Source organism: Recurvomyces mirabilis (assembly GCF_035927965.1).
Source record: "Recurvomyces mirabilis strain CCFEE 5264 chromosome Unknown scaffold_46, whole genome shotgun sequence".
Taxonomy (NCBI): Eukaryota; Fungi; Ascomycota; class Dothideomycetes; order Mycosphaerellales; family Teratosphaeriaceae; genus Recurvomyces; species Recurvomyces mirabilis.
Window position 1 is genome coordinate 17419 of NW_027041980.1, and position 24785 is coordinate 42203.

The following is a 24785-nucleotide window of genomic DNA, read 5'->3' on the forward strand; positions in this document are numbered from 1 at the left end:
TGTCTGAGACTCGTGGTTTTATTTTAGACTGCTGGACATCTGTACGACGTGATAGATGCATAATCGACACTGCCACTCGTATGCATCCCAAGAATATTCGGCTACATTAGTAGGTCTTGGCGACGCATGCAGGAGTGAGCAAGCGGCTTCTCGAAGAGATGCTCAACCATGTTACCACGACATTCATCTTGCCTATTCGACTTGTGTACTATTGGAACACGCTGGAAATGTCACGGTATGATCTAGAGATGCAAGTGGTCGTCGATGGAAGGTTACTGCTATTACTCATCCCCAGTGCCACCTGCATCATGCTTGTGCGGCACAGCGGTTGAATCGTTTCAACGGTCAGCCCTGAAATAGCATTTCATATGTGGCGCCCGGATCCTTCGGCCGTGTGATGGAAACACAAAACAACGGGCCCATCCACGTACTCCCCGTCACCTTCCATCTTGCTTTACCCTGCTGAGAAGGTAAACCACCTTCTTACTAACCTTCTCGATCACCTCGCGCCACTTTCTCTGCTCGCCTACACTCACCACAGTCATTCGCTAAAGCGTACCTCATCATGGCGGCACCACAACGATACTATAGCAGCTCCTACAGTCCACTTGTGGGCAACACGGCCGCCTTCTACAGCTCGAACCAGGAATTAGATCAGTACGACGATCATGCGCAAAAGGCATATGGCATGCCATCAAAATATTCACAAGACGACGACAGATCGACATATGACAACCACAATGCGCCTCTCACATATGACAACCTCAACACACTAAAAGGACCCCGACCCCAACGACCAAAAGCTGGCTGGAGTAAAAAGAGAAAATACGTTGTCTTCGGAATCATCGCAGTTGTGGCCGTTATCATCCTAGCCGTCGTGATAGGCATCGTCGTCGCCCTTACACACAAGAGCACGCCATACAACTACATCCCTCTGACCGACCAAGTCACGAACGAAACCTCCTTCAACTTCGGCGCAACGAAGAACGATCCCAGCAACGTCAACGATGGCGTGGGAGCCGGACAAGATGCATACACCTACTACTCCGGTACGGCCGACCAATTCCCCAACCCAGACAAATGGATCAGTTTCCAGGACCTTTGGAACGGCAACCTTTACGCCATGAAGCATGCTTGCAAGAACTTGAAAGTGGGAAAAGACAACAGCGACAAGGACAACGAGTACATCTACGCCGCTATCCAGGATCGCGCGGCCGCATCGCTCGTCGATCATCGCTTCATCCTAGCGATCATTCTTCAAGAATCCCACGGCTGTGTTCGCGTAGGCGAAACAACGTCGAGCACTGGAATCACCAACCCAGGTCTAATGCAATCGCACAACGGCAAAGTCTACTCCGAAACCCACGCCAACGCCTCGATCTGGCAAATGGTGCAGGACGGAACACAAGGCACGAACCAAAGCGCCGGGTATGGTCTGGTGCAGAATCTCGACCTCTACGGAAATGCGTACAGTGCGGCGCGAGGATACAATTCTGGATACCTGCCTACCAGCGGCAATCTGTCCGAGGCGGCAGGCGCGACGGCGTGTTATGTTTCTGATGTTGCGAACCGGTTGACTGGGTGGGCGAATGCGACTTCGAAGTGTTCGTCTTCTGGCTCATGAAGGGAGCGGGTCAAGTGGTTATGATTCGGGAGTATGGGTATGAATTGTATGATAATGGCGCTCGGTGAAGTGCAATGCCTGCGGGCTAGCTGAACGGGATGGCGTTAGGAGATCTGGCAAAATTGTGCATCTGTTGGGCGTATTTCATGGTGAAGCAAAGAGAGATTTTCGCGAGTGGAGTCCAATTTTGTACTTTGGGTGCATGAGTCCGCATGGGCAAGGCTACAGTGGCATCTGGGAGGCGAAAATCTGTCGAGCTGTATAGCATGCAAAGTCTTGTAGATACGATCAAAGAAGAGTGTTCACATCCCAGTACATCCAGCATGTGTTCGCTTATCTCCGCAGGACGTCAAATGTACGCATTAAAGACCGGGCTTGCGAGAAGCAGGTGATCCTCCATGAACAGACAAGGTACCGAGCTTCGCTGACCGATACTCAAACCAGCAGGAAATACGAGGTGATGGGCGAATTGAGCTGTGATCAATAGTAGTTGCTGTACAATACATAAATGATCTCGCTGGGGGGAAGGAATAAGTAGAAACTTATGACTGCCACGTACCTCCAGCACTCTCCAACACCTCACCTCACAACCTTGTTAACCTGTGCCTGGGCCTTCGCGGCCACATCCTTAGCCGTACTCTCCACCTTGTTCGCTGCCTGCTTCAACCCCTTCTCCGCCTCCGAAGCAGCCGAGTTCACACTCGCGCCCGCCTTGTTCAGCCCCTCCTTCGCCTGCTGCTCCAAAGCCTTCTCCCTGCCGCCGAGGTAATGGTGGTTGACGTATCGGTATGCTTGGGTGGATTGCGCGGAGAAGTTGACGATATGGCAGCCGAAGAGGAGGTAGTTCTTCGGTGTGACGGCTAGGGCGTAGCGCATGAAGGTGCCGGAGTAGCCGATTAAGGCGGCGGTCATTGGGCCGGAGATGCTGTAGAGGAGGTGAGTGTTAGGACGGTGGGTGTAGTAATTCGCAGGGCGGAATATGGTCATACATCTCAGGATCCTTCTGTGTGTCCATTACGGCTGCGATTGGGATACCGAAGTTGGAGGCCGGGCCCCAGAAGTCTGCGCATGGATTTGTTAGCATCCGTAAATACTCCTCTTCATACACCGGCTGCTCGGATGTCCCTCTATCACGTTCTCTCCTCTTCATGGCATGTAGTCCAGGGTGCGGCTGACTCACGAGTAGAGCATAGGTAGTCCGAGACCGGGTTCGCCCTTATGCGGGCATTGAGGCCCTTGATCAGAGCGGCCATGTTTCCAGATGTTTCGGGTCGACTGGCGACAGTTGTTTTGTTGTATGCGACGAGCGGTAGCAATTGTAATGGTGAGAAACATTGACCAGGAGCTATGCTTAGCAGCTCCGCATCGGCGGACTCCCGGAAGCCTGTTCCGGCGGCTGGGCTTTCGCTGGGCATATCAAGACTCAAGAGTCGCGTGCTCCACGGTCTTTATTGTACCTTTCGACGAGATTACTGCGGAAAGGCACAGTGACTCCGGTGAGTGTAAGAGTAGTAGCTATTCGCTCTTTTTGGACAGACATTCCATAAACTGGGTCTCCTTCCCGACGACCAAGAGGCCTCAGAATGGCTGATGGACGACACTGTCACCGAGCAGCAGTAGGGCGAGCCTGGGAGTGAAGAAAGTCACATCTCAATGGCTGGAACACTGGACTCTAGCATGACTATCCAGTCTATAGTAGCCATGACAGCATGATCCCTATCTTCGGCAGATCATCTTGTAACCCAAAGCTGCTCAACCCGATCGCTCATGCTTCTCTCGTCGCTCATGCACATGCATACATTATCATCAATTCTTCGCAGAAGGGTATCTCATCGCTCGTAGCACGCTGTAAGTCCACCACTCGTCAATCACAGAATCATCAACCCCAGTAACCCACCAGCAGCCGCCATCACACTGCCCGCTGTCTGCCTCGCAGCCGCCGCCGCGCTCGAGACGGTGCTCGAAACTGGGATCTCCGTGGAGATGGTACTAACAGCGCTCATGCTCCTCGTACTCGTGCTCTCGAAGGTGGAGGTACTGACAATCGCCACCGTGATGGAGCTAGAGATCACAGTTGTGTTGCTAGAAGGCGTAGCAGTCGTCACCGGCGTGAGTGGAATCGTCATCCCGTTCGCCACCACACCTGCTGCACCATCGACGACCTCCTCGTTGCCGATGAGCGCGCTCTGGCCCGGCGAGAGGGTCTTGAAGTCGATAACGATGTATCCACTCTGGCTCGTGATACCATATTGCCCGCCATCGTTGGCAGTGAAGATACCAGTGGCCATACCAGTACCCGTCGCTTGTGCTGAGCTGGCTTGCGCAGAAGCGTTCATCTCCGGACCTGGCAAGCTCGCGCTGAGGGATTTCATGGTGAAGGAGTTGGCTACTGGGACCGACGAAGCTGTGGCTGAGCTGCTGCTGTCTTGACGGCGTCGCAGATCCATTTGAAAGTTATCGTGGGTAGTTGTGAATGCAATGGTTGGAGTAGGAAGCGATGTAGTGATTGCATCTCGATGGGCAGGCACAGCGTTAGTGGGTGAGCCATTTGGCAGCGCGACTATTGCTAGGTGTCAGGAAATCACAAGCATGCGTGGCTCTGCGTAGTGTGTTCTCTTACCTGCTGCGACTGCACTGAGCAGCAGTGCGGATGTGCTGTATCGAAGCTTTGCCATTGCTGCTGAAGGATAGTGTTGTAGTTGCTCTCGTCAGTATTGTGAGTGGTCCAGGAATCGGCTTACAACATGTGATATGGTTTGTTCTGCAGCAAGCAGTGGGCGGAAACGAAGATCAATGAAGAGTGCTCACGTTCACTGCGGTCAAGAAGCTAGTCGAAGCTCTTACTTACTTGTTACGCAGAGCGTCTCGCTAAATAGATAGGACCTGCATGAGTGGCGCAGATGCATGTTTACCCGCTTGGCCATTCGAGGGGAAAGACGTGCAAGCAGACGGCACAAACGATCTGGATTGGTGTAAAGTGTCATAGTCTGGTTCCTTCCCGTGGGAGATCCTCTGTCTATGTTGCACGTGAGATGCAATTGACCGAGCGGAGAAGATAAGAGGGCTGGGGAAGAACTTGTTCTGCAAGTGGCTTTAGTGTATCTGACTTATGTCCTCGTTGAGACAGGCTGATCTAGGGTCGTTAGTAGGTCCATGAAGACCTCTATTTCTCTAGCTTGGCGTTGTTGAAACGCTGATGAAGCTTACGGAGTCGGTATGGATGAGGTGGGGGTGCGTGCCTTGCTGTCGGCAAGTGGGTCGTGCATGTGTCCAGCCGAGCCGAAAGATCACTTCCCAGCCTCCTAGATGACAGCAACGGTAACACGGATCGCTCGGGTATTCAAGAGCAGAGTAACGATGATACGTATAACAGCAAAACTGTGTCAACATCTGCTAAAGGCAACAGTCTATTGCCACGAGCCAGAACGTAACTTTGTGAAACTCTGTGCTTACACAACATGATCCTACTTGGAGGCTCACATAGTAGCTATATCTACGAGCTGAGTATCCTAAGTCTCCGAATAGTCGAACGATCAATCGTCTCTGCAGTGGCTAGTTGCGGATTTGGCTTGGTACCCACATATAAGCCGATGAATTCCTTCGTGGTCGACCTACAATTCGAACACTATCACGGTGTCGAATCATCCCGGCATGATGATACCTCACAAACATCCACAAAGAGCGGCCTCACAGCTCACGAGCATTCGGGTGGACGATATGTAGAACATTCTTCAAAGCGACCGTGTGGGAGCATAGCGCCATTCGGCGCTGCATCTGCTTTGATGGCTATCTGCGCTTGACTTTCTGCGCTTGACTTTCTGCTCCATTGTCTGGCCTGAACAAATCAAATATGGTGCTTGATGCCAAGACTCAGGGTAGAGATCATCTCTGTTGGGTAGATATTGTGCCGAACGCTCTTGGTCTCGCACCTAAGGTATCTGGAGGCCAAGAGTATTTTGGTCCGTTGCCCATATTGAGTTCCCGTAGATGCTAGGATGGCATTGTCGCGTTGAAGGCCGATGCAACGACTTGCGTCTTAGGTCTTGCGTCTTGCGTCTTCAATGGGAAGACATGCTCCTGCAGATGGAGCATGGGTGTTTGTGGATCAAGGTTCTGACAGGAAGGAGGAATCAAAGAGACATGCCGGACAAAAGCATGACCAGTCGTATATGTCGAGATGCCTTCTGGTCTTGCTTGGTAAATTACTTCGGGCCGCCTATATCGTCAGCTATCGACAAAAGCATCCCGAACTACATGCGCACCTGCCATGGGTGCCTAGAGAGGGATTCAGTACAACACAAGTTCCCACCACCCACGAGATCTTCTGGTTGTCCCCATTATTGCGTCGACTGTCTCAATCAATGCTTCGAAGTAGCGACGAGCGAGGAAATATACTGGCCTCCAAAGTGCTGCGGTAACAGGCTTACCACGGATGGGGTTGTGAGATTCTTGTCGAAGGATCTGGCAAAGAAGTACGCAGCTCGGAAGGACGAACTCAACACACCAGCCGGCACAAGGGTGCATTGCCATGTTCCATGGTGCTCGGAATTCATCTCACCGCGTCGCATTCACAACAACGAAGCGCACTGTCCGAAGTGTCCAGCCAAGACGTGTGCAAAATGCCGGCTCGCATGGCACTGGGGACTATGTGCCAATGATCTGGCTGTGGAGAGGCGGGATTTTGCTTTCCCATTTGGGTTGCAGTCTTGCCTTAATTGTACGTGGATGGTGAAGAAAAGAGATGGTTGTAATAATCAATTATGCCGGTGCAGCGTACGAATCTGCTATAGATATGGGAAGAGGGCGACTGCTCGGTGTCGAAGCAATCTGGAGTACTACTGAGGGCGTAGATCAGTCGACGGTGAGTCGTAGCGGCCTTCAGATCGTCGTTCATACGGTCCGTAGTGTACGGTATTCTAAGAACCCAGACATGCTCCATCTCATAGCCATAGCAGGATGATGACGTCGGTCCAGCTGCTGTCTACGAACCTCATTTCCTTGGCGTCGAGAGCGTACCGATGAGGGAGAGATTGTCATCAGCCTCAGTCACGTGCTACCTCAGCAGAGCGGCGACCTCCACAGTAATATACCGAGAGGGTATGTGTTGGAGAAGGAGTGTGTCCTTCTATCAGCGAAATGTGTTGAACAGGGGCTCAGCTCCGCAGGAATGCACCGCGCACGGACCAGCTACTCCAATCTTCGTGAACCTTGCACTGGGATGGTTTCTCGACATTTACGACCACACCTAATCCACACCATCTCCAGCTTCACGCGTCGACAGCCATAGGCAGAACGGGCATTACCTACAGGAGTACACGAGAACCTGCTCTACCTCACCGCGGCTACAACTAGACCGCCTCGAACGCGCGTGCCCCTCGCGTGCCTGCTTCACCACCAACTTTGTTTCGCTACACTTTCTCCTTCTTCACCAACACGCCAGCGCTCTTACCGCCTCCTGCCTGCCACAACGGTGCAATGAGAGTAAACCGGAGCGCCTGAGGTGGTTGCGACATTATGTCGCACTCGGGCGGTGGGTTGGAGACGCTTCGTCGGAGCGCTTCGCCTGGCACATTGAAGCGAAAGCGTGAAGGTGCTTCCTCGCCGAGCACCTTCACCAAAGCCACCAAACTGACCAGCACCACGTCATCCACCGCTTCACGCCTTGGTGCCAACGCGACTGGTGATCCTCGCAAGCACTATCGCTCCCCCGACTCGGACGAGGCACTGCATTCCGACGCCGGCGACACACTGCATGGGGTTGGCTCCGCCAGCTCACATGCAAGCACTGCATCGACCGTCTTCAGCTCCAGCTCACAAGCCTTGGCGCAGAATCACAAATCCTCACTTCTCAACGGACTAACTCCACTTACCAGCATTTCAGACTCTTCGCCTCCCAAGCAAAGAAGTCCCTCGCATGCACATTTTTCATCCGAGATGACCACAGTCAACGGCGACGCGCATGCGCTCACCGCTGATTACACCCTAGAGCCTCCGATCGCGAAGAAAGAGCGTCCGCAAATGCTTCCTCCACCCGGCAAGGCAAAAGGGTACAGAGTGGTTTGGGATCCAGAACTCGATGGCAAGCTCAGCAAAGACGAGCGCAAGCGCGCGACGCTGCGTAAAAGAGAATTTGGCACAGAGGTACGCTATATATTTCATCATCTGCTGAGCTTGCGCAATATCATACATATAACTTGATGTGAAAAGAAGAAAACCACTCTGTACCCTTGTGCTGATACCCGGGCGATGGCAGACATACGAGCCGGATCCGCCACCAGATCCGCGACTTGCGATCCCGGGCTATATGTCAGGTCAGTGCAGGACCAAAGACAGGCCGAGCAAGGCGATTTGGAGACCTGCACCCTACAATTTGCCACCCTACAAAATCGACCGGTATTCTGTTGGACCCGGCGAGGCACAACAGGTTGTGGTCATGGGCTTCGACCCGTTCTTGACCGATGCGACACTGCGGCATAATTTCAGCACTTATGGCAGTGTGGCGTCTGTGCAGCATAAGACCGACCCGGATACTGGCAGCTTCCTTGGTATCGCATTGATTAAATTTCGAGATGGCTTCAGAGATGGGATAGAGTGTAGCGCAGTGGAAGCTGCAAAACGCGCCGAGACTGAGTTCAATGGGTCACGCATTGGAACCCACACTATCAGAGTTGAGGTGGATCGTGAAGGTAGAAAGTTCAAGAGACACTTCGAGAGTGCCTTGAAGAAGGCTAGGGATGAGCGCGTGAAACAGCGAAGAGCGAGTATCGTGACAGCGCCGGTGTCAAAGGAGCCCACACGGCCAATCAAGGATTCACCAGCACCTCCATTAAACGCACCGAAGGGACCTTCTGGCAAATCAGCAGCACCAGCGGTCAAACCTCCAGAAGGACCACGCGCCGCAGCTGCCCCTCTGGCTCCGAAGCCGGGCGGGCCATCTTCCTTGATCGAAGCGGAGCCCATCCTCAGCAAGATCAAGCGGAAACCGTACATACACATCCCTCACGCCTCGGTGCCTGTTCTGGGCACTACCATCCCTCACTTGAAAAAGCGTCTAAAGGCTTATGACTGGCGAGAGATTAGGCTGGACAAGACAGGGTACTACGCCGTTTTCGAGGACTCGAAGCGTGGCGAGGACGAGACACAGCGATGTTTCGATGAGTGCAACATGGCGGCACTGTTCACATACAAGATGGGTATGGAGTGTCAGAAATATGGCAACCCGGACTATGAGCGCAGCCCAAGCCCAGAACGTGTCATGGCCGAGAAGCAGACTCGCGAGACTCTTGAACGTCTGAAGCTAGAGGACGAGCAAGATATGGAGATTGAGAAGAAGAATCGCGCGGCCAATCTGGATCCTGTTCTTGGCGCACTTGAGCAATTGCGCATGGAATTGAGGGACAGGATCATGGGCGACATCAAGACACGGGTTGCTATTCCCATCTTCAACGACAGCCTAGATCCTGCCAAACATCAGGCTAAGCGCAGGAAGCTTGGACTCCCAGACCCTTCGGACAATGAGAATAAAGGTGCTTCTTTGCTCTTCAACAAAGCCGGCGACACTCCTCCGCATACCCCAAGAGGCCGGCATGGCTACCCATTGTCTCACTCTAAGCCACTGCGGCCGCACGATCCACGCGGCAGGAAAGGTGAACGGGAGCGCGAGCGCGTGTCCGAAAATGCATTCGTTGATGAGCGTAGACGAAGGCCTGCGCCTGGCCCATCACGACATGTGCGAGGTCTGCACTTTAAGCTGCAGCAGATGTTCGACGACGAGGAAGGTTCAGACGATGAAGGCAGGACATCGATTGGTCGCGACACGGAAGACCAGGAGAGCCGTCCGCTTAGTCGCGCGAGCAGGAACTCGACACCATTCGATGCCGAATCGGTCACGGACACGCCTAAGCACAAACGCAGGAAGGTCGCAGATTGGGAAGACGATGACAAGGAAGTTTTCGATCCCTTCCACAAGCAGCTGCTTGGTCACCTCTTGCATAAGGAGCCTGAGGACCTTGCGACTCGTGAGCTAGAACAGGTCGTCAATACACTGCCACGAACTTCGAAGTACGCGACACGTGCGAGGACAGAACTATTCATTCGACAGCGATCGAAGGCTGATGATGATCTCTTCAACGTCAGGAGCGAGTCGAAGAATGAATATGTAGCCAGCTTTATCAAAGATGTCGAGATGGCAGATCGCGAGCAGCAAGCCACACCTACCACCGAGATCGATGCCAAAGCCGTCAAGGACAAGGCTAAGAGGAAGCGAAAGACCAAGAAGCAAATTCTCGAAGAGCAGGAAGCACTCAAGGCCGAAGCGAAGGAGGCACGAGCTGCAAGCAAGCCAATTGCGCAAGAGACAGTCACTCAAATTGAAGAGAAGGCGCTGGAGCTTGAGGCCGTCGAGGAGCTGGCACATGCAGATGTTGGCTGGGCGTTCACACATGACAAGCCAAGGCGCACCGTCGAGGATGACAGACGTCTCATACTGGATGTGGATGGCTGGCAAGAGATCATCAAGGATAACGAGGATTTGGCATTTGCAAGAAGAGCGCTCATCAACGAAGCTCCCTACGATCTTGGCGACGCGAAGCTGTGGGCGTGGAAGCAGAAGGAGATCAAGAATCTCAATAGCGGCAACCTTGGCCCTGGGCAGTCTGAGACTGGCATCGAGGGCTACTACGTCGCCAATGCAACAGGCTCCGCACGTACCGAAGGCGTGAAGAAGATCCTGAACGAGGAGAAGTCCAAGTATCTACCTCATCGCATCAAGGTCCAGCGAGCTCGAGAAGAACTGCAAGCACAAGTCACCGCCAACCCAGCAGCCGCGGTGGAAGCAGCCAAGATCGCGGCCGCAGAGAAGATTGCCAGTACAGCCACCTCCCGCAGCAATCGCGTCAACAATCGCCGCCTTGTCAACGACATCAATCTTCAGAAGCAGACCATGGCCACCGTCAATAGCGACGCCGACATCGCCATCCGCTTCAACCAGCTCAAGAAGCGGCGCAAGCTCGTCAAATTCGATCGTTCCGCCATCCACGGCTGGGGCCTCTACGCCGAGGAAAACATCGCCCAGAACGAAATGATCATCGAGTACGTAGGCGAGAAAGTGCGACAGAAGGTCGCCGATTTGCGGGAGATAAAATACGAGAAGCAGGGCGTAGGATCCTCGTATCTGTTCCGGATGCTGGACGATGAGATTGTGGATGCGACGAAGAAGGGCGGCATTGCGCGCTTTATTAATCATTCTTGTGATCCGGTTTGTACGGCGAAGATTATCAAGGTCGAGGGGACGCCGAGGATTGTCATTTATGCTTTGAAGGACATTGGGAAGAGTGAGTTGGAGACCCAAGAACTTTGTGGCGAGGATATGCATGCTGACTTTTCTTTGCAGACGACGAACTTACGTACGATTATAAGTTCGAGAGGGAATATGGGTCAACGGATCGCATTCCCTGCCTGTGTGGCTCGGCGAATTGCAAGGGCTTCCTCAATTAATGGAGGTCCGAACGAAGTATCGACGTGTATCGTGGCAGGATTGGAAACGAACGAGCATGGCGCTGGCGGCTGCTTGTGTTGTGTTGCGTTGCCTTCGCAGGGACGCTTAGAAGATGGTGTAAGCTAGCTAGTAGGCAGAGCGATGAAGTCGAAGTAGAGGAGATGTACATCAAGTCATCAAGCTGGTTCGTGAAGGACGTTCTCGTTGACGTATGCCGAACATTTCGTCCTTCAGCCCTACAAACCACTCCGGGCGGCTGTCCCTTGCATTGACGATCTCGACCCCGCCTTCCGTGATGGTGGGGTTTTGTTTCAGTGACTGGTGTGTCTATTGTTCACTTGGCTCGACTATAGCAGATTGCGTACCCTATTCAGCCGAAGAATATCCACACTTCAGTACACGATGGCAGGTATCAAAGGCATAGGTGAAGCACGAACATACGATGGTAAGTACAGTGCACCAGCCCTCCCTCACAACCCTCTCTTAAACCACCACCACCATCTAACACACACCACCCCAGGCTCCTCCCTCCGCATCGGCATCGTGCACGCCCGCTGGAACACCAAAATCATTGACGCCCTACTCCAAGGCACCATAGCCGAACTCACCAACGCCGGAGTAAAACAAGAAAACATCGTCATCCAATCCGTTCCAGGGTCCTACGAACTACCCTTTGCTGTGCAGAGGATGTACGTCGCCAGCCAGACCCAGGCGGCGAGTCATATCAGCAGAGGAGGAGCCGGGAGTCTGATAAGCGCTACAGCGGATTTACTGGGAGGCAGCACATCGGATCTTACCAAACTATCGAAGGAAACCCCAAGCGGAAAGAAAGACGGCGAGACAAAAGGCAGCACAGCCCCCTTCGACGCAATAATAGCCATAGGCGCCTTGATAAAAGGGTCAACAATGCACTTCGAATACATCTCCGACAGCGTCTCGCACGGCCTCATGAAAGTGCAACTCGATCTCGGTGTTCCCGTTATCTTCGGACTGTTAACGCTCCTAACGGAAGAGCAAGGACTTGAGCGGGCGGGGATAGCAGGAGCGACTGAAAAGGAGGGACATAATCATGGGGAGGACTGGGGCAAAGCGGCGGTGGAGTTGGCGGTTATGCAGGGGGGGTGGAGGGAGGGGAGGTTCGTGGAGTGAGGGGTCTGGATATCATGCGTGGATCGAAGGGGTCCTGAGCTGAGGATCATTTGGTTGAGCATGCGCTGGTGAGCTTGGCTGCTGGAGAAGCTGACACTGGACCGAGAGGGGCCAGGCAGGGCGGGCAAGCAGTGCACAGGCAGGCGAAACTCACGAGCGCATTGTCAGCAGTGGTCGAGGCATGCTATACTCTATGACAGAGACAGCACACCCTCCTGGGACTCACGAGCTCGCTGGTCTTGCGTGTACAGTGCCTGTGGTGAATTCCGAGCTGGGAAAGGGAAAGATACAGCAACCACAAGTATGGTATGCCCAGCACTCGCTCATCTAACAGTGGAAAAGGTTTACACAAGTAATGAGCGTAAACCAGCAACGACATGCTTCCGTGAAAGATGATTCGTGTCTTGTAGAGCTATGTGATCTATGCTCTCGACAATCCGCCCGTGGCAAGAGTCAGCAGCAGTTGCAGCAGCAGAATATACAACGACATGACCGTCATCAAAGCCCACCACTCACAACATCCCACGCACGCATCATTAAGAACACGACCCGCCCACATCCACATCCACATCCACATCCTCACCCGCCCCTCTCATCTCACCCCTACTACTCCAAGACCTCCTCACTCTCCTCCAAAATCTCCTCAAAAATCTCCTCGACCACCTTCCCCTCGCCCTCCGCCTCCACATCCACCTCAAGCGCCATCTGTTCCTCGCTCTTCTCCCCGAGTCCCAAATCATCCCGATCGATCGCCAGATCCTCCACCACCCTCTCGCGCCACGCATACCATTCTGACAACATCCTACGTCGCGCATCCACCACCGCCTTGTCCGCCGAAGACCTCTTGGCCGAGTCCGCTTCCTCGAAAGTACGACTATATTCTCGAAGGTTCTTACGGACGTTTTTCATTTCGTCCTTGCTTAGGAGGCGAGCGGGACGGGGTCGCCAGGCCCATTGTTTGAATTGATCGATCGGTTCCTCCCTCAGCAATTGGCCGGAGAAGGTGTAGAGGTGGTAGCCATTTTCCATCTATCCATCACAGTCAGCAAAACATGCCCCATCATTCATCAACATATGGGTATGTTGGAGGGGAAAGGGGACTAACCCGATGCTTCCACACACTAGCACTAGTCGCCACAAACCGCCCACTGGGATCCCAATCGATGTCCGTAACGCCATAATGATCCGCCGTACGCATCAACATCAGATTCGCCGTCAAATCCCTCTCCTTCTCCTCCTTCTCGCCCTCGAAGTCGAAGTCCCAGAAATCGAGGTCAAAGGACTGCTGGTTCAGGACCGTGGCGACGACCACGAACCGTCCATTAGGAGACCAGTGGATGGCGTTGTTGTTCTTCTTGTCCACTGTTCGGATGAGTTTGAAATTGCCTACGGCTGGCGCTTTGGCCTTTTCGGGGGCGAAGAAAGATACTGCGGTCTTGGGTGGGACGGCGGCGCCGGCGGGGACTTCGCCGGCGGTGATGAGGACGAAGCGGTCACCCTTAGGTTCCCAAGCGAAGTTGATGACGGTGTCTTTGATGTTCTCCACGACTTCGACGGGGACGTCTTTGTCTCTCACGCGGAAGATTTCAAGGTTGGTCGCTAAGCTCTTCTTACTCTTGCTGTGTCGGTCGACTTTACAGCAGAGGAAGGCGCCCTCGGATTGCCAGTGGAGTTTTGCATCGGAGACGTTGAAGAGGTTACGTGTGCGCACGACTTCTTTGCTGGGGATGCTCATGATGCCGACTTTGGCGGGATTGCTGCCCATTTCTGGAGTCCAGTAGGAGAAGAGTTGTTCGTAGGATTTGATGCTGTGGCGTTCGGCCGAGGCGGGTGACCATTCAAAATCGACAATCCCTTCCACTTTCACGCTGGCTTTGTCGAAGAGGTTCATGCGGGGGAGTTCGTAGATGCTGACGCTTTGGCCGTGGTTCATGCGGCCGACGTATTTGCTGTCGGCGGACCATTTGAAGGCGGGCCATTGGAGTTTCTTCTTGATGGGTTGGCCTTCGGCGTCTTCGCGTGGGCCGGGCGGGTCGAGGGTGACGAAGGAGCGGAGGGGTTTGGCGGTGTCGATGTCCCAGATAATGTAGTTCTTGCCGTCTTCTTCGAGGGACAGGATGGGGTTGTTCTCGTCGACTTGCATGGCTTGGTGGGACCAGGTTGTCAGGTAGCGTTCGTCGGGGGAGAAGTCGACGAGGTTGACACCCGGGTGCATGAAGCGTTTTTGTCGGGACCAGCTCTCGCCACCCCAGAGTTGTACACCTTGAGCGTGCATGGAGGTGAGATATGTGCCTTTCGGTGACCATTGGATGAAGGTTTCGGTCCAGTGCTGGCGATCGACGACTTGACCGGCTGGCGTTCTGACAGGCTCGGGTTGGTCCTCGCGCTCATTCCAGTACACACCCACATTGTCGCCACGGTACATGACGAACTGATCACGGCCGTCGACATCACCCACCCATGACCGCAAGTGCTCCTTCTCCTTGAACTCCTCCATCTCCGGCTCGCGGTACGTCTCGTCGATTCTGCCCTCACGTCCATATCGCTCGATATCGGTCAGCTTGTTGACGGCGATGGTGTGTTTCTTATCCAGAGGTGTGGCGTGCAGACCCTTGACGGCCGCAGCAGCCTGAGCGGGAGTCTCGTACTCGACGAAGGCGAAACCCTCACTCATGTCGCCCTCCTCGTTCATCGGCATGAAGACGTTCTCCTCTTTCGTCTTGCCGAAGCCGACCAATTTCCGCAACAAGAACTTGACGAGCTTGTCTTTACTGCCCGGCGGGACCTTGGGCAGGCCATCCACTACCACGAAAGTGTCCAGCCCTTCTTCCATGCGCACTTCATATTGCTCCTTGAGATCGCTGAAATCGGGTTCTTCATCATCGTCGTCGTAGTCGTCCATGTCTGGATCAAGGGATTGGAATGAGGGAGCCATATTGTGTGTGTGTTGTGCTGGAAGAATTCCTTTTTCGTGCCTCGATCAATGAATTTCAACAATCTTCCGCGCCCCCATGTGTGTATCCAAAATGTGGGGGGTCCGATGAGTCAGCCGCTGGATCATAGTTCTATGCGCTTGCGATGGACGACTCCTACACAATTGATCAAGCGACCATTATTCTACTCTATTCACATCACTCGATTCGACATATTGCGGATTGACTCACATTGTCGTATGGTGACTCTACTTGCCGACTCGACAAGTGCTTGGAACAGCAGCGATATTCGAACACCTCTCGGCACATCGGCATCGGCATCTGCAAGCTTAGAGGACGGTCCGACGCCATTGGATCACCAGCCCGCTCCAACTCATATCCACTACCATACAGCACAGCTTCACTCGTGGCCTATCTGGCACGCATACACAGCTTCGCAGCGGTTGTCAGTTGACTGGCACACTGCTCGTCGAATCAAGATTTCCCTCAGCAAGACATCATCTGCGGCATCAACACCTGACCAAGCCATCATCCGCCATCACCTGCATCTTCGCACTTGATGCGAACCACGTGATAGTACTGCCAGCTCAGCACCTGCCATATATCCGCATATCTACGACCATCTACTGATTACACACACCCACCAACTCATATCTCACCATGTCGTCTGATTGTGTGTTCACCTCCCAACTTGATCCGCATCAGCACATCACTGACCTCGACCATAGTACCGACCGAGCAGATGGCTTCATACTCTGCCATCATCGACGACATACTCGCTTCCGCCGATCTCGATGTCATCTCTGCCAAAGCCCTTCGCAAGGGTCTACAGGCCAAAGTCGACTATGATCTGTCGGAGCAGAAGGTGGGTGAAGCCACACTCACAAGCAGTTTGGCCAAGACTAACCTTTAGTAGGAAGCCATCACGGCTCTGATTATGCAGCGCTTCGACAAAGCCCAGCAACAACGAGAAGCGACCACCACAACCGAGCCTGCACCCACAACCAACGGCACACACGGCACCACTCACCACGAATCTGCCTCCCCACCACCCTCCCACAAACGCAAAGCCGACACAGACGACGACGACGAAGACTCCTTCAGCGACGTCAAAGACAGCCCGCCTCCTCCGAAGAAGATGAAGAAAGCACCAAAATCAGAAGCCGAAAGCGACGAGCAAATCGCCCGACGTCTCCAAGCCGAATTCAGCGCAGGCGGCGGCCGCTCCACGCGAGGAGGCGGCGCAGCAACAACGACCAAGAAGAAAAAGTCCATTACGAAAAAGGACAAGAAACCCAAGAGGAAATCCGCCACGAAAATCCACTCCGACGACGACAGCGACGTCGCCTCCACCTCCCCGAAACCCGAAAAGGAAAAAAAGGGCGGCTTCCACAAACTCATGAACCTCTCCGAACCCCTCACCGACCTCCTAGGCGAAAGCCAACTCAGTCGACCCCAGACGGTAAAGCGGATATGGGCGTATGTGAAGGAGCGGGATCTGCAAGACCCCAGCGATAAGAGGCAGATCCGGTGCGATGAGAAGATGCGGGCCGTGTTTAAGACGGAGAAGGTGCATATGTTTACTATGAATAAGGTGCTTGCGACGCAGCTGTGGCCAGCGGAGGAGGTGGTTTGATGGATGTGTAGGGTCCAGGGTTGGGGTAGGGTGGGATGGGAGGGATTGGATTGGAGGGTGGGGTAGGTTGGTATATCTACCCTGCTGCATGACTGGGATGATTGGACTTGGCCGTCGTGCCGCGCCCACAGTCCGACTGAGAGGGGATTTGTCTATGTCTCTTGGTGCCATTCTGCTTTCTTTCTTGCTTGCTTAGCGAGGGCGTTCCACCTGGATTTGAGGTGGGAGGGTTTGCAGGAGCCCTGCCATCTTTCATCCAGAATTGGCACTACCAAAAACCACGGCATTGGGCTCTACAACTTTTGATACATCCTCGATATAGCTGAGTACTACTATCAGCCGCATGAGAGAAAGGGCATCGAATTATGCTCCAATCACACAAATCAGGTATCTGTCAAACGTCTTGTCTAGCCACAGCGACCGACCTAGTCAATGTACTGAGTCTTACGAGGCTCAGCTTGTCTGCACCGCACGTAATGTGATCGAGAAGAGATAACGTTGGTAAGACGAAGCCGAAGCCGATATTCCATCTGGTAAATGCTTGTTAGGGTTTCCAAGGCGTGCCACCCATCAGCCAACCTGCTTGTGGAGAATGATACTATGATCTTGCCTCCTCATCTTACACTCTACAACGACTCTGTCTCATTCGTCCTCTGGCTGGTACATGCTGACTTTCAAAGCAGTGGAGAGCAGAATTTCCTTCCAGCATGTCAAAGCCCTCCTTGGTCCTAGTTCACGAATCATGGCACTGCCCGCAGCGCTTCTATCTCGTCACACCCAATACTCAAAGGGCATGTATACCATAAACGTCCACGTCTCACTCCCCTCAACACAATCCCACGACTCTCCTCCAAAAGATCTAGCAGACGGCGACTTACCACTCTCCCAAGTGGAGAAGTACACGGCATTACTGAAATCGCAAGCTTGGAGACCCTGGGAGCAGAAGACGGGATATGCGGCTTACCTGGACCTTCCGGTATGGTATCTACTTTGTGCGCAGGATCAGGCTTTTGATGTCAAGGGACAGGAGGCTGTGGTGGAGGGGATGGGGAGGGAGGGGGCTGTGATTAGGACTGGGAGGGTGGAGGCAGGACATTCGCCTTTTTTGAGTAGACCTGTGGAGATAGCGGGGTTTATTGTTGGGGCTGCTGAGGAAGCCAGTCGGGGTGAAATAAGTATGTAGACATTATTACAATCCCAACTGCCTCGGGGAACGTAGGTGGCAATGACCGCCGCAAGTCTGGCCTTGGATGTTGTCGGTGTCGCCGGAATAGAGCAGGATCAACACCAGAGCCTACACTGCACATGTTGTTGCCAGCATGAAGCTCGATCATTGCTATTCCGATTGTTATTAAATATATTTGTCGTGGACGAGCAGACAGTACGAGACGCAGTCGGGCACGGGACGTTACTCCGCGGCGATCCCAGTGCGCTCAGCTCGGCCCGCGTCCAAGGCTGCAAGACATCGCGACGACTTTCCAAGGATCCGAGTTCCCAGCCTTCTGCAAAGCACCACCAACGTCATATAGGATCACTCAAGCTCTTATCCAAGCGCGAATCAGGAGGGGCCTCCTGGACCGCAAACAAGAACTCCAGCCCTTTCGGAGAAAATAACAATTTGCTAGCGCAGTGTCGCCGTGGTAGAGCTTCAGACCTCACCACCGCAACACTCTTCACGTTGTGATTGCACTCCTCGACCTAGGCTGTCAAAGATATGTTGGCCGGCGCAGTCTAGTATCTTACACATCATCAACACCATGGCCACCGGCACAATCACAATTCAAGATGGAGGCAACCACCGCGACTCTGGATCAACATCTGGCGGAGCCATCCTCGCGACCTTCATTCCCACCTTCACCACCGCCGTAATCTACCTTGCCATCTTCGCCGGCATCAGGAATACTTATCGCAAATTCTACGCTCCTCGAACATTTCTTGGGACCGTGCCTGAAAAGGACCGCACGCCACAAGAACGAGCGTCAGGCGGCCATTGGTTTCGGGACTTCCGCCAATTGCCTGACCGCTTTGTTCTACAGCACAATTCGCTCGATGCTTACTTGTACCTGAGATTTCTGAAAATAATCATCTTCATATGCCTGATCGGCTCTTGTATGACATGGCCGATTCTGTTTCCGATTCATGCCTTGGGAGGTGGTGAGTCTACTCAGCTCGACAAGCTCACTATCGGTAATGTGACCAAGCCGAGCTACTTCTGGGCGCACTTCGTGGTCGGTACTGGCTTCTTCCTCGGCATTCTCGTTCTCATAGCATGGGAGCGACTCCGTCTGATTGGTGTGAGGCAAGCCCACTATCTGAGCGATGATTACACCTCGCGTCTATCTGCCCGTACGGTCCTCTGGATGAACGCACCCCGAGATGCATGTCTCCCGGAGAGTCTTACCAAGTCCTTTGGCGATGACGCTATCAAGGCGTGGCCTGTGCGAGACTCTGGTGATCTGGAAGATCTTGTTCAGCAGCGCAACGATGCCGCATATGCATTAGAGGATGCAGAGATGGATCTCATCGTGAAGGCCGTGAAGCTTAACAAGCAGAAAGGAAGAACGAATGGAGCGAATACTTCGGGAAACACTGAGGCTCAAAATGCTGTACCGCGATCGAAGCGCCCGACCGCTAGAGAGCCGCCATTTGTAGGCAAGAAGATTGATCGTGTCGACAGATCTCGCACATTGGTTGGTGAACTTGCTGAGCGCATCGAGTCACATCGTGCGGCACCAAGCAGGAACATTCCCGAGCAATCCGCGGTGTTCGTGGCATACAACAGCCAGCCTGCGGCTCATCGAGCTTTCCAGGAACTCACGTTCCAACCACGACTACCTTTGCAAGACCGATTCCTCGCGATCCAGCCCAAAGAGGTCTTGTGGAAGAACCTCGCACGGCCAGTGCCAGAGCGTGTGTCTAAAGCTTCGCTTGCTTTGGTCTTTGTGATTGCCTTCACCGTCTTTTTCTCCATCCCGGTCGGCCTCATAGGTACTCTCAGCAATATACAACATCTGGCGGACACATATAGCTGGCTGAACTGGCTAAACAATCTACCACCAGTCGCTGTTGACCTTCTCACTGGACTCTTGCCACCATTCCTGGTGAGCTGGTTCACGAGCTATGTACCTAAACTCTTTCGACATATCGCCAAGCTGTCCGGCGAGCCCACGACTCCCCAAGCAGAACTCAAGACTCAGGCCTGGTTCTTTGCATTTCAGGTCTTCCAAGTCTTCCTCGTCACGACTACAGCGTCTGGTGCAGCAGCCGTGGCACAGCAGATTCTGAAAGACCCAGCTTCGGCTACAGACCTACTCGCCACCAGCCTGCCAAAAGCGAGCAATTTCTACTTGACATACTTTATCTTACAAGGCACAGCGAGCGCCGCATCAAACGTTCTGAACTACTCGGACCTCTTCGAGCTGTTGTACTACGAAAAGTTCGCAGACAAGACTCCACGCCAGCACTTCAATACACATGCCCAGATGAAGGGCACACCATGGGCAGCTTGGTACCCCAAGTTTACGAATCTGCTCGTGATCGCCATTGCGTACTCATGCATTGCGCCGCTCGTTCTGGGGTTTGCCACGGTCGGCATCTTCTTGTACTACCTGAGCTACCGATACAGTCTACTGTATGTCAGACAGACCAAGATCGACACCAAGGGCGAGGCCTACAAGCGTGCTTTGCAACAGATCCCAACCGGTATCTACTTGGCTGAGTTATGTCTGATCGGCTTGATGGGCGCTCGTGGCGCAAAAGTGCAGGCAGGGCTGATGATCGCATTCCTCGTGCTTACAGCAGTGTTGAACTTTCTGCTCGACAGAATGCTTCGACCACTCGAGCTGTACCTCGGAGTCGACATTTGGCAGGAACAAGAGGTGCCGCTGCTGGCGCAAGAGGATAACATTGATCCGAACGACGAGGACGCACTTCATGGCGCATCGCACGCACGAAGATTAGGGTTGCGAGTCTTGCCTGATCCTGCGCCACGAGTCCTGTCCGACTTCTTCGACAGCATCATCCGCTCTGCACGGGACGAGGCAAAAGAGTGGCTCAGTACTCCATCGGCGACTCGTGAGGATTCTGCGGAATCGCTAAAGAGCGACGAGATGGAGAAAGCATATCTATCACCTGCCTTCACGTCGAAGACGCCGAAGCTATGGATACCAAAAGACAGCACTGGCGTCTCGAAGCAAGAGATCGAGCACAATGAATCCTCAGGTGTACCGACGACCGACGAAGCTGCCGAGATTGACGAAGATGGGAAGTTGCATTGGGACCATGACTTTGCGAACGTGCCAATCTACAAGAAACCCGTTCGGATATAATATTTCCGCTTACTAACCAAAAGCACGTACTGAGTATTTAGCGCAATGAAAGAGCTCCACTAAGTAGGAGGAGCTTGGCTGCATGCCTCGGTCGGTATAAAAGTGACACCTTTCTGTAGGACGCTGTATTTGTCGTTCACACCACAGACATCCTCAGTCTGACTGCCGTAGTCTTGACGAGAACCAGCACAATGTCGTCGAATCGTAAGCTCTTACTCTGGGACCATCCAACGTCTTCATATGCTCAGAAAGTGCGCATTGCCTTGCGCGAGAAGAAAATACCATACGAGAGCAGAAGACCAGAAGGACTAGGATCCGGCAATACCATCCCGGAACTGGAAGTGTCGAATCCACGTCTAGAAGTACCTGCGCTGGAAGATGGCGACTTTAAAATATTCGACTCCTCAGTCATACTTGGGTACCTCGAGGATGCTTTTCCCGAATACCCTTTGCTGCCATCTGGACCCAAGGAGAGAGCTACCGCGCGAATGATCGAGGAGGTATGCGACACTGTCTACGAAGCTACCAACTGGGTGTACTCCGAGATACGATGGTCTGGACGAGCAGAGGGTCAGTTGGCCGATACGTTGATTGCAGAAGTGGCTCATCAGACTTCTATCATACAGACCTGGCTGGCCTCGAGACTGGATAACAAACCTTACTTCAACGGAGACACGTTTGGTTACGCAGACATCTGTGTGGCTCCATTACTAAATCGTAGTGTCTACTACGGCTTTGGTCCAGACGAGGGTAGTGCACTCCAGCTATGGCATGCGCGGATCAAGAAGCTGCCAAGTGTGCAGACGACATTCGCAGAGATGGAGGAAGGAGCGAAGATCATGTCGACGACGATGAAGAAAGCGTTTGTTGAGGGACCTTTCAAGCGAGAGTACCGCGATCATAGATTGGAGGCTATGGTGAAGTTTGGTGGGTTGGAGGTTGTGCTGGAGGGTATCAAGCGGAATAATATTCGCTTTGGTTGGCCAGCTGCTTCGGTGTGAAGAAGGCGTATATTTGAACAGCTAGGAAGTCTGGAATACTTCTTAGCTATGCTACAAGGCTATTCTTGGCAACAAAACACTCGTCACATATCTCTACTGCCTGCGATAGATGCTCAATATGCATTACGATAATCACCTGGCGCAGAGAAGAGATATAGCGATCGTTATCTGGTTCTTGCGCCATTAGCCGCTGCGGCTCGGATCCTTCGGTCGTCAGACACCGTATTACTACACGAGATAGGAATATCGTCCGTGACTCACAATAAGACCTCTATGTGTAGACAAAAGTACATGCAGTGAGTATCTACGTGAGCCTCAGACAGCGCTTTTCCTCATAGAAATACCATGTTCAACTCCAAGCGGCTCGTCTTCCGAGCATTCAATTTCGAGACCGACTACAATACTTTGGTGCAGTGTAAGTCGCGGTCTAGGTCAAGTAACTCTACAGCACAGCTTATGCTTCGCAGGGCAATATAACGACGAATGGCGAGAGTTCATGACCTCGGCGCCGCTCACTCCACCGAGCAGCGAATGGATGAAGAATCTGTATGCAGAGCGTGCTCCAACTGCGCTCCCAATGTTCGCCGTGTGCCTGAAGCCAGAGACCTGGCCACTCGCTCTAGGTCCTGATGACAATCTCTTCAAGGCAGTCGGTCCACCGATTGGAGTCTTAAACTTCATGCCAGCACGTTTCGATTTCAAGAACAGAAGTTGTGAGCTGGCGATCGGAATGTCCGACCCCAAGCATCGAGGCCAAGGCTACGGCAAGGAGATCATAGAGTGGGCGTTCGAGTATGGCTTCGACCAGCTTGCCCTGCATAGAATCGCCCTTTTGAGCTACAGCTTTAACTCTGCCGCGATAAAGCTATGGCGAAAAGTGTATGTGCTGCTACCAACCTAGTTCTGCTTCGATTGCGCGAGCATTGCTGACGTGAACCAACCGCAGGGGTATGACTGAAGAAGGCCGCCTGAGGAAGATCTACCTCCGACATGGCGAGTGGTATGACGGCGTCCAATTCAGTGTATGTATGACTTTGCGTCAATGACTACTGTCGATCGCCCACTGACAAGTGGTCAAGATACTCGAAGAGGAGTACTTTTCACGCCGCGGTATGGCCTGATCGATAGTGGAGCTTCCTGCAACACACGTCTAGAACTTTCGAACCGCGTGAGCGAATTCATCCTATGGCTTTGATCATCAAGATCTCGTTCAAAGCCTTCGGGTCCATTGAAGCGGCTCTCTTTTGCATAATATATCGCTGTCGTACGGCATGTCGACTGCCTGCGAACAATCCAGATGTAGGAGTGGATGTGCCTGATGGCAGTTCGCTCACCACTGGTGTGGTCAACGCATTTGACGATGCTGTCGTGGAGCTTGTTAGATCGTCGTCCGCCGACTTCGCAGCCTTCCCCAATCGTTTCTGCTCCTTTCGCAGCCTGCGCTCTTCTTTTCGTGCTTTCTTCTCCTGCTTCAAGCGAGTTTTCTCGTTCTCTACCTCGGTGGGCTCGTCCTGCTTTGCGGCTCGGCGTTTCTCCTTTCGCAACCGCTTCGCTGCCTTCAGAAGTTCCTTGTCGGTCGACTCTGATGGCTCTCCAGGTATGAGACCCTCGACGACCTCCGGAAGTGCAGTATCGATATCTGCCTTCCGCCGTCTCTTCTCCGAACGTTTGCCATCATCTACTCCCAACGCGTCAGATTCGACCTTCCGCTTCTTCTTCTTCGTCGCCGGTAGCTGATCTACTCCGGCGCCTTTTGAGTCAATAGTCTTGGCCGCCAGCTTGTTGTCCGGTGACTCCTCAATCTTGTCGCCTACTAGCAGCCCTCCTCGCACAAAGTTCATGTGGCCATACTTCTGCGACTGATACGTCCTGAGCTCCGCATCACGCAGACTACTCTGTTGCTTCTCGACTTCCGCCTCGCTTTTGCCGTTCAGCCTTCCAAAAATACCAGACAAAGTGCTCAAGCCGAATGTTTCAGCATTGCCTGCACCTCCCAGCTTCGCGCCCAGCCCAAGATTGTCCTCCCGCAGTAGGACTTTGATATGAGACGCGTTTGCGGCAGTATAATGGTCACCATGAGCAGCATTCTCGGCACCAAGGTAGTCTCCCGGCTTCCATCCTTGCTGTGAAAGGATGCGATGTCCAAAGCCGTCTGTGGATTTCGACCAGGCAGTGTTGTTTGGGTCCTGTGCCAGCTTACCACGTCTGCATCATGTCAGCAATATGTTCAGCACGTCTCTATCAATATTCCCACCTTTTCTCGCCTGCCAACCCCATTGCGGTACTGGGTTGAAACAATGCTCGAATACCCAGATACTCAGCAAGAAATTCTTGGAAGGCCTCGGCTCGCGATCGAGCGAGCAGGGTCAGCGCTAGAGGCAATACCCGCAATCTCAAAAGCTTAATACTCTCCAACGCTGATTTCGCCAGAGACATGACCATATACGTGATCTCAGTCAGTCAATGATACTCGAAGACTCATTTTGAACGGGTCACAGTAGTGAATACAATGCTCGTGCATCGAATCATCTCGGAACATACTTCTGCTTCAAAATGCCACATTCTCACCACGCCATGATCATCTACCAGTGGCTCTGCTTGGCTATGCAGACCTCCAG

At 53.2% G+C, this 24785-nt stretch overlaps 11 protein-coding genes across 11 annotated transcripts; 7 read left to right on the forward strand and 4 right to left on the reverse strand.

Moving 5' to 3' along the window:
* Positions 1–565: 565 nt before the first annotated feature.
* Positions 566–1624, forward strand: LTS14_010618 (uncharacterized protein; the record flags this gene model as incomplete). The annotated part of the gene is made up of 1 exon (XM_064843294.1): positions 566–1624. One exon carries the CDS (start codon positions 566–568, stop codon positions 1622–1624), a length of 1059 nt encoding a protein of 352 aa, XP_064689096.1.
* A 579-nt stretch (positions 1625–2203) lies between these two features.
* Positions 2204–3039, reverse strand: LTS14_010619 (uncharacterized protein; the record flags this gene model as incomplete). Its single annotated transcript, XM_064843295.1, has 3 exons — positions 2204–2549; positions 2614–2686; positions 2805–3039. The coding sequence occupies 3 exons, from the start codon at positions 3037–3039 to the stop codon at positions 2204–2206; spliced, it is 654 nt and encodes a 217-aa protein (XP_064689097.1).
* Positions 3040–3492: 453 nt separating this feature from the next.
* LTS14_010620 (uncharacterized protein) lies at positions 3493–4299 on the reverse strand (the record flags this gene model as incomplete). The annotated part of the gene is made up of 2 exons (XM_064843296.1): positions 3493–4184; positions 4245–4299. 2 exons carry the CDS (start codon positions 4297–4299, stop codon positions 3493–3495), a joined length of 747 nt encoding a protein of 248 aa, XP_064689098.1.
* A 2839-nt stretch (positions 4300–7138) lies between these two features.
* Positions 7139–11119, forward strand: SET1 (histone methyltransferase set1; the record flags this gene model as incomplete). The annotated part of the gene is made up of 3 exons (XM_064843297.1): positions 7139–7765; positions 7878–10956; positions 11016–11119. The coding sequence occupies 3 exons, from the start codon at positions 7139–7141 to the stop codon at positions 11117–11119; spliced, it is 3810 nt and encodes a 1269-aa protein (XP_064689099.1).
* Positions 11120–11522: 403 nt separating this feature from the next.
* Positions 11523–12269, forward strand: RIB4 (lumazine synthase; the record flags this gene model as incomplete). Its single annotated transcript, XM_064843298.1, has 2 exons — positions 11523–11565; positions 11641–12269. 2 exons carry the CDS (start codon positions 11523–11525, stop codon positions 12267–12269), a joined length of 672 nt encoding a protein of 223 aa, XP_064689100.1.
* A 606-nt stretch (positions 12270–12875) lies between these two features.
* PRT1 (Translation initiation factor 3 subunit b) lies at positions 12876–15204 on the reverse strand (the record flags this gene model as incomplete). Its single annotated transcript, XM_064843299.1, has 2 exons — positions 12876–13298; positions 13375–15204. 2 exons carry the CDS (start codon positions 15202–15204, stop codon positions 12876–12878), a joined length of 2253 nt encoding a protein of 750 aa, XP_064689101.1.
* Positions 15205–15862: 658 nt separating this feature from the next.
* On the forward strand, positions 15863–16838 carry LTS14_010624 (uncharacterized protein; the record flags this gene model as incomplete). The annotated part of the gene is made up of 3 exons (XM_064843300.1): positions 15863–15875; positions 15931–16067; positions 16119–16838. 3 exons carry the CDS (start codon positions 15863–15865, stop codon positions 16836–16838), a joined length of 870 nt encoding a protein of 289 aa, XP_064689102.1.
* Positions 16839–18595: 1757 nt separating this feature from the next.
* On the forward strand, positions 18596–21166 carry LTS14_010625 (uncharacterized protein; the record flags this gene model as incomplete). The annotated part of the gene is made up of 1 exon (XM_064843301.1): positions 18596–21166. The coding sequence occupies one exon, from the start codon at positions 18596–18598 to the stop codon at positions 21164–21166; it is 2571 nt and encodes an 856-aa protein (XP_064689103.1).
* A 191-nt stretch (positions 21167–21357) lies between these two features.
* Positions 21358–22167, forward strand: LTS14_010626 (uncharacterized protein; the record flags this gene model as incomplete). The annotated part of the gene is made up of 1 exon (XM_064843302.1): positions 21358–22167. The coding sequence occupies one exon, from the start codon at positions 21358–21360 to the stop codon at positions 22165–22167; it is 810 nt and encodes a 269-aa protein (XP_064689104.1).
* A 345-nt stretch (positions 22168–22512) lies between these two features.
* LTS14_010627 (uncharacterized protein) lies at positions 22513–23288 on the forward strand (the record flags this gene model as incomplete). The annotated part of the gene is made up of 4 exons (XM_064843303.1): positions 22513–22582; positions 22635–23046; positions 23114–23189; positions 23247–23288. 4 exons carry the CDS (start codon positions 22513–22515, stop codon positions 23286–23288), a joined length of 600 nt encoding a protein of 199 aa, XP_064689105.1.
* A 57-nt stretch (positions 23289–23345) lies between these two features.
* PXR1 (telomerase inhibitor) lies at positions 23346–24603 on the reverse strand (the record flags this gene model as incomplete). Its single annotated transcript, XM_064843304.1, has 2 exons — positions 23346–24372; positions 24422–24603. The coding sequence occupies 2 exons, from the start codon at positions 24601–24603 to the stop codon at positions 23346–23348; spliced, it is 1209 nt and encodes a 402-aa protein (XP_064689106.1).
* Positions 24604–24785: the final 182 nt, after the last annotated feature.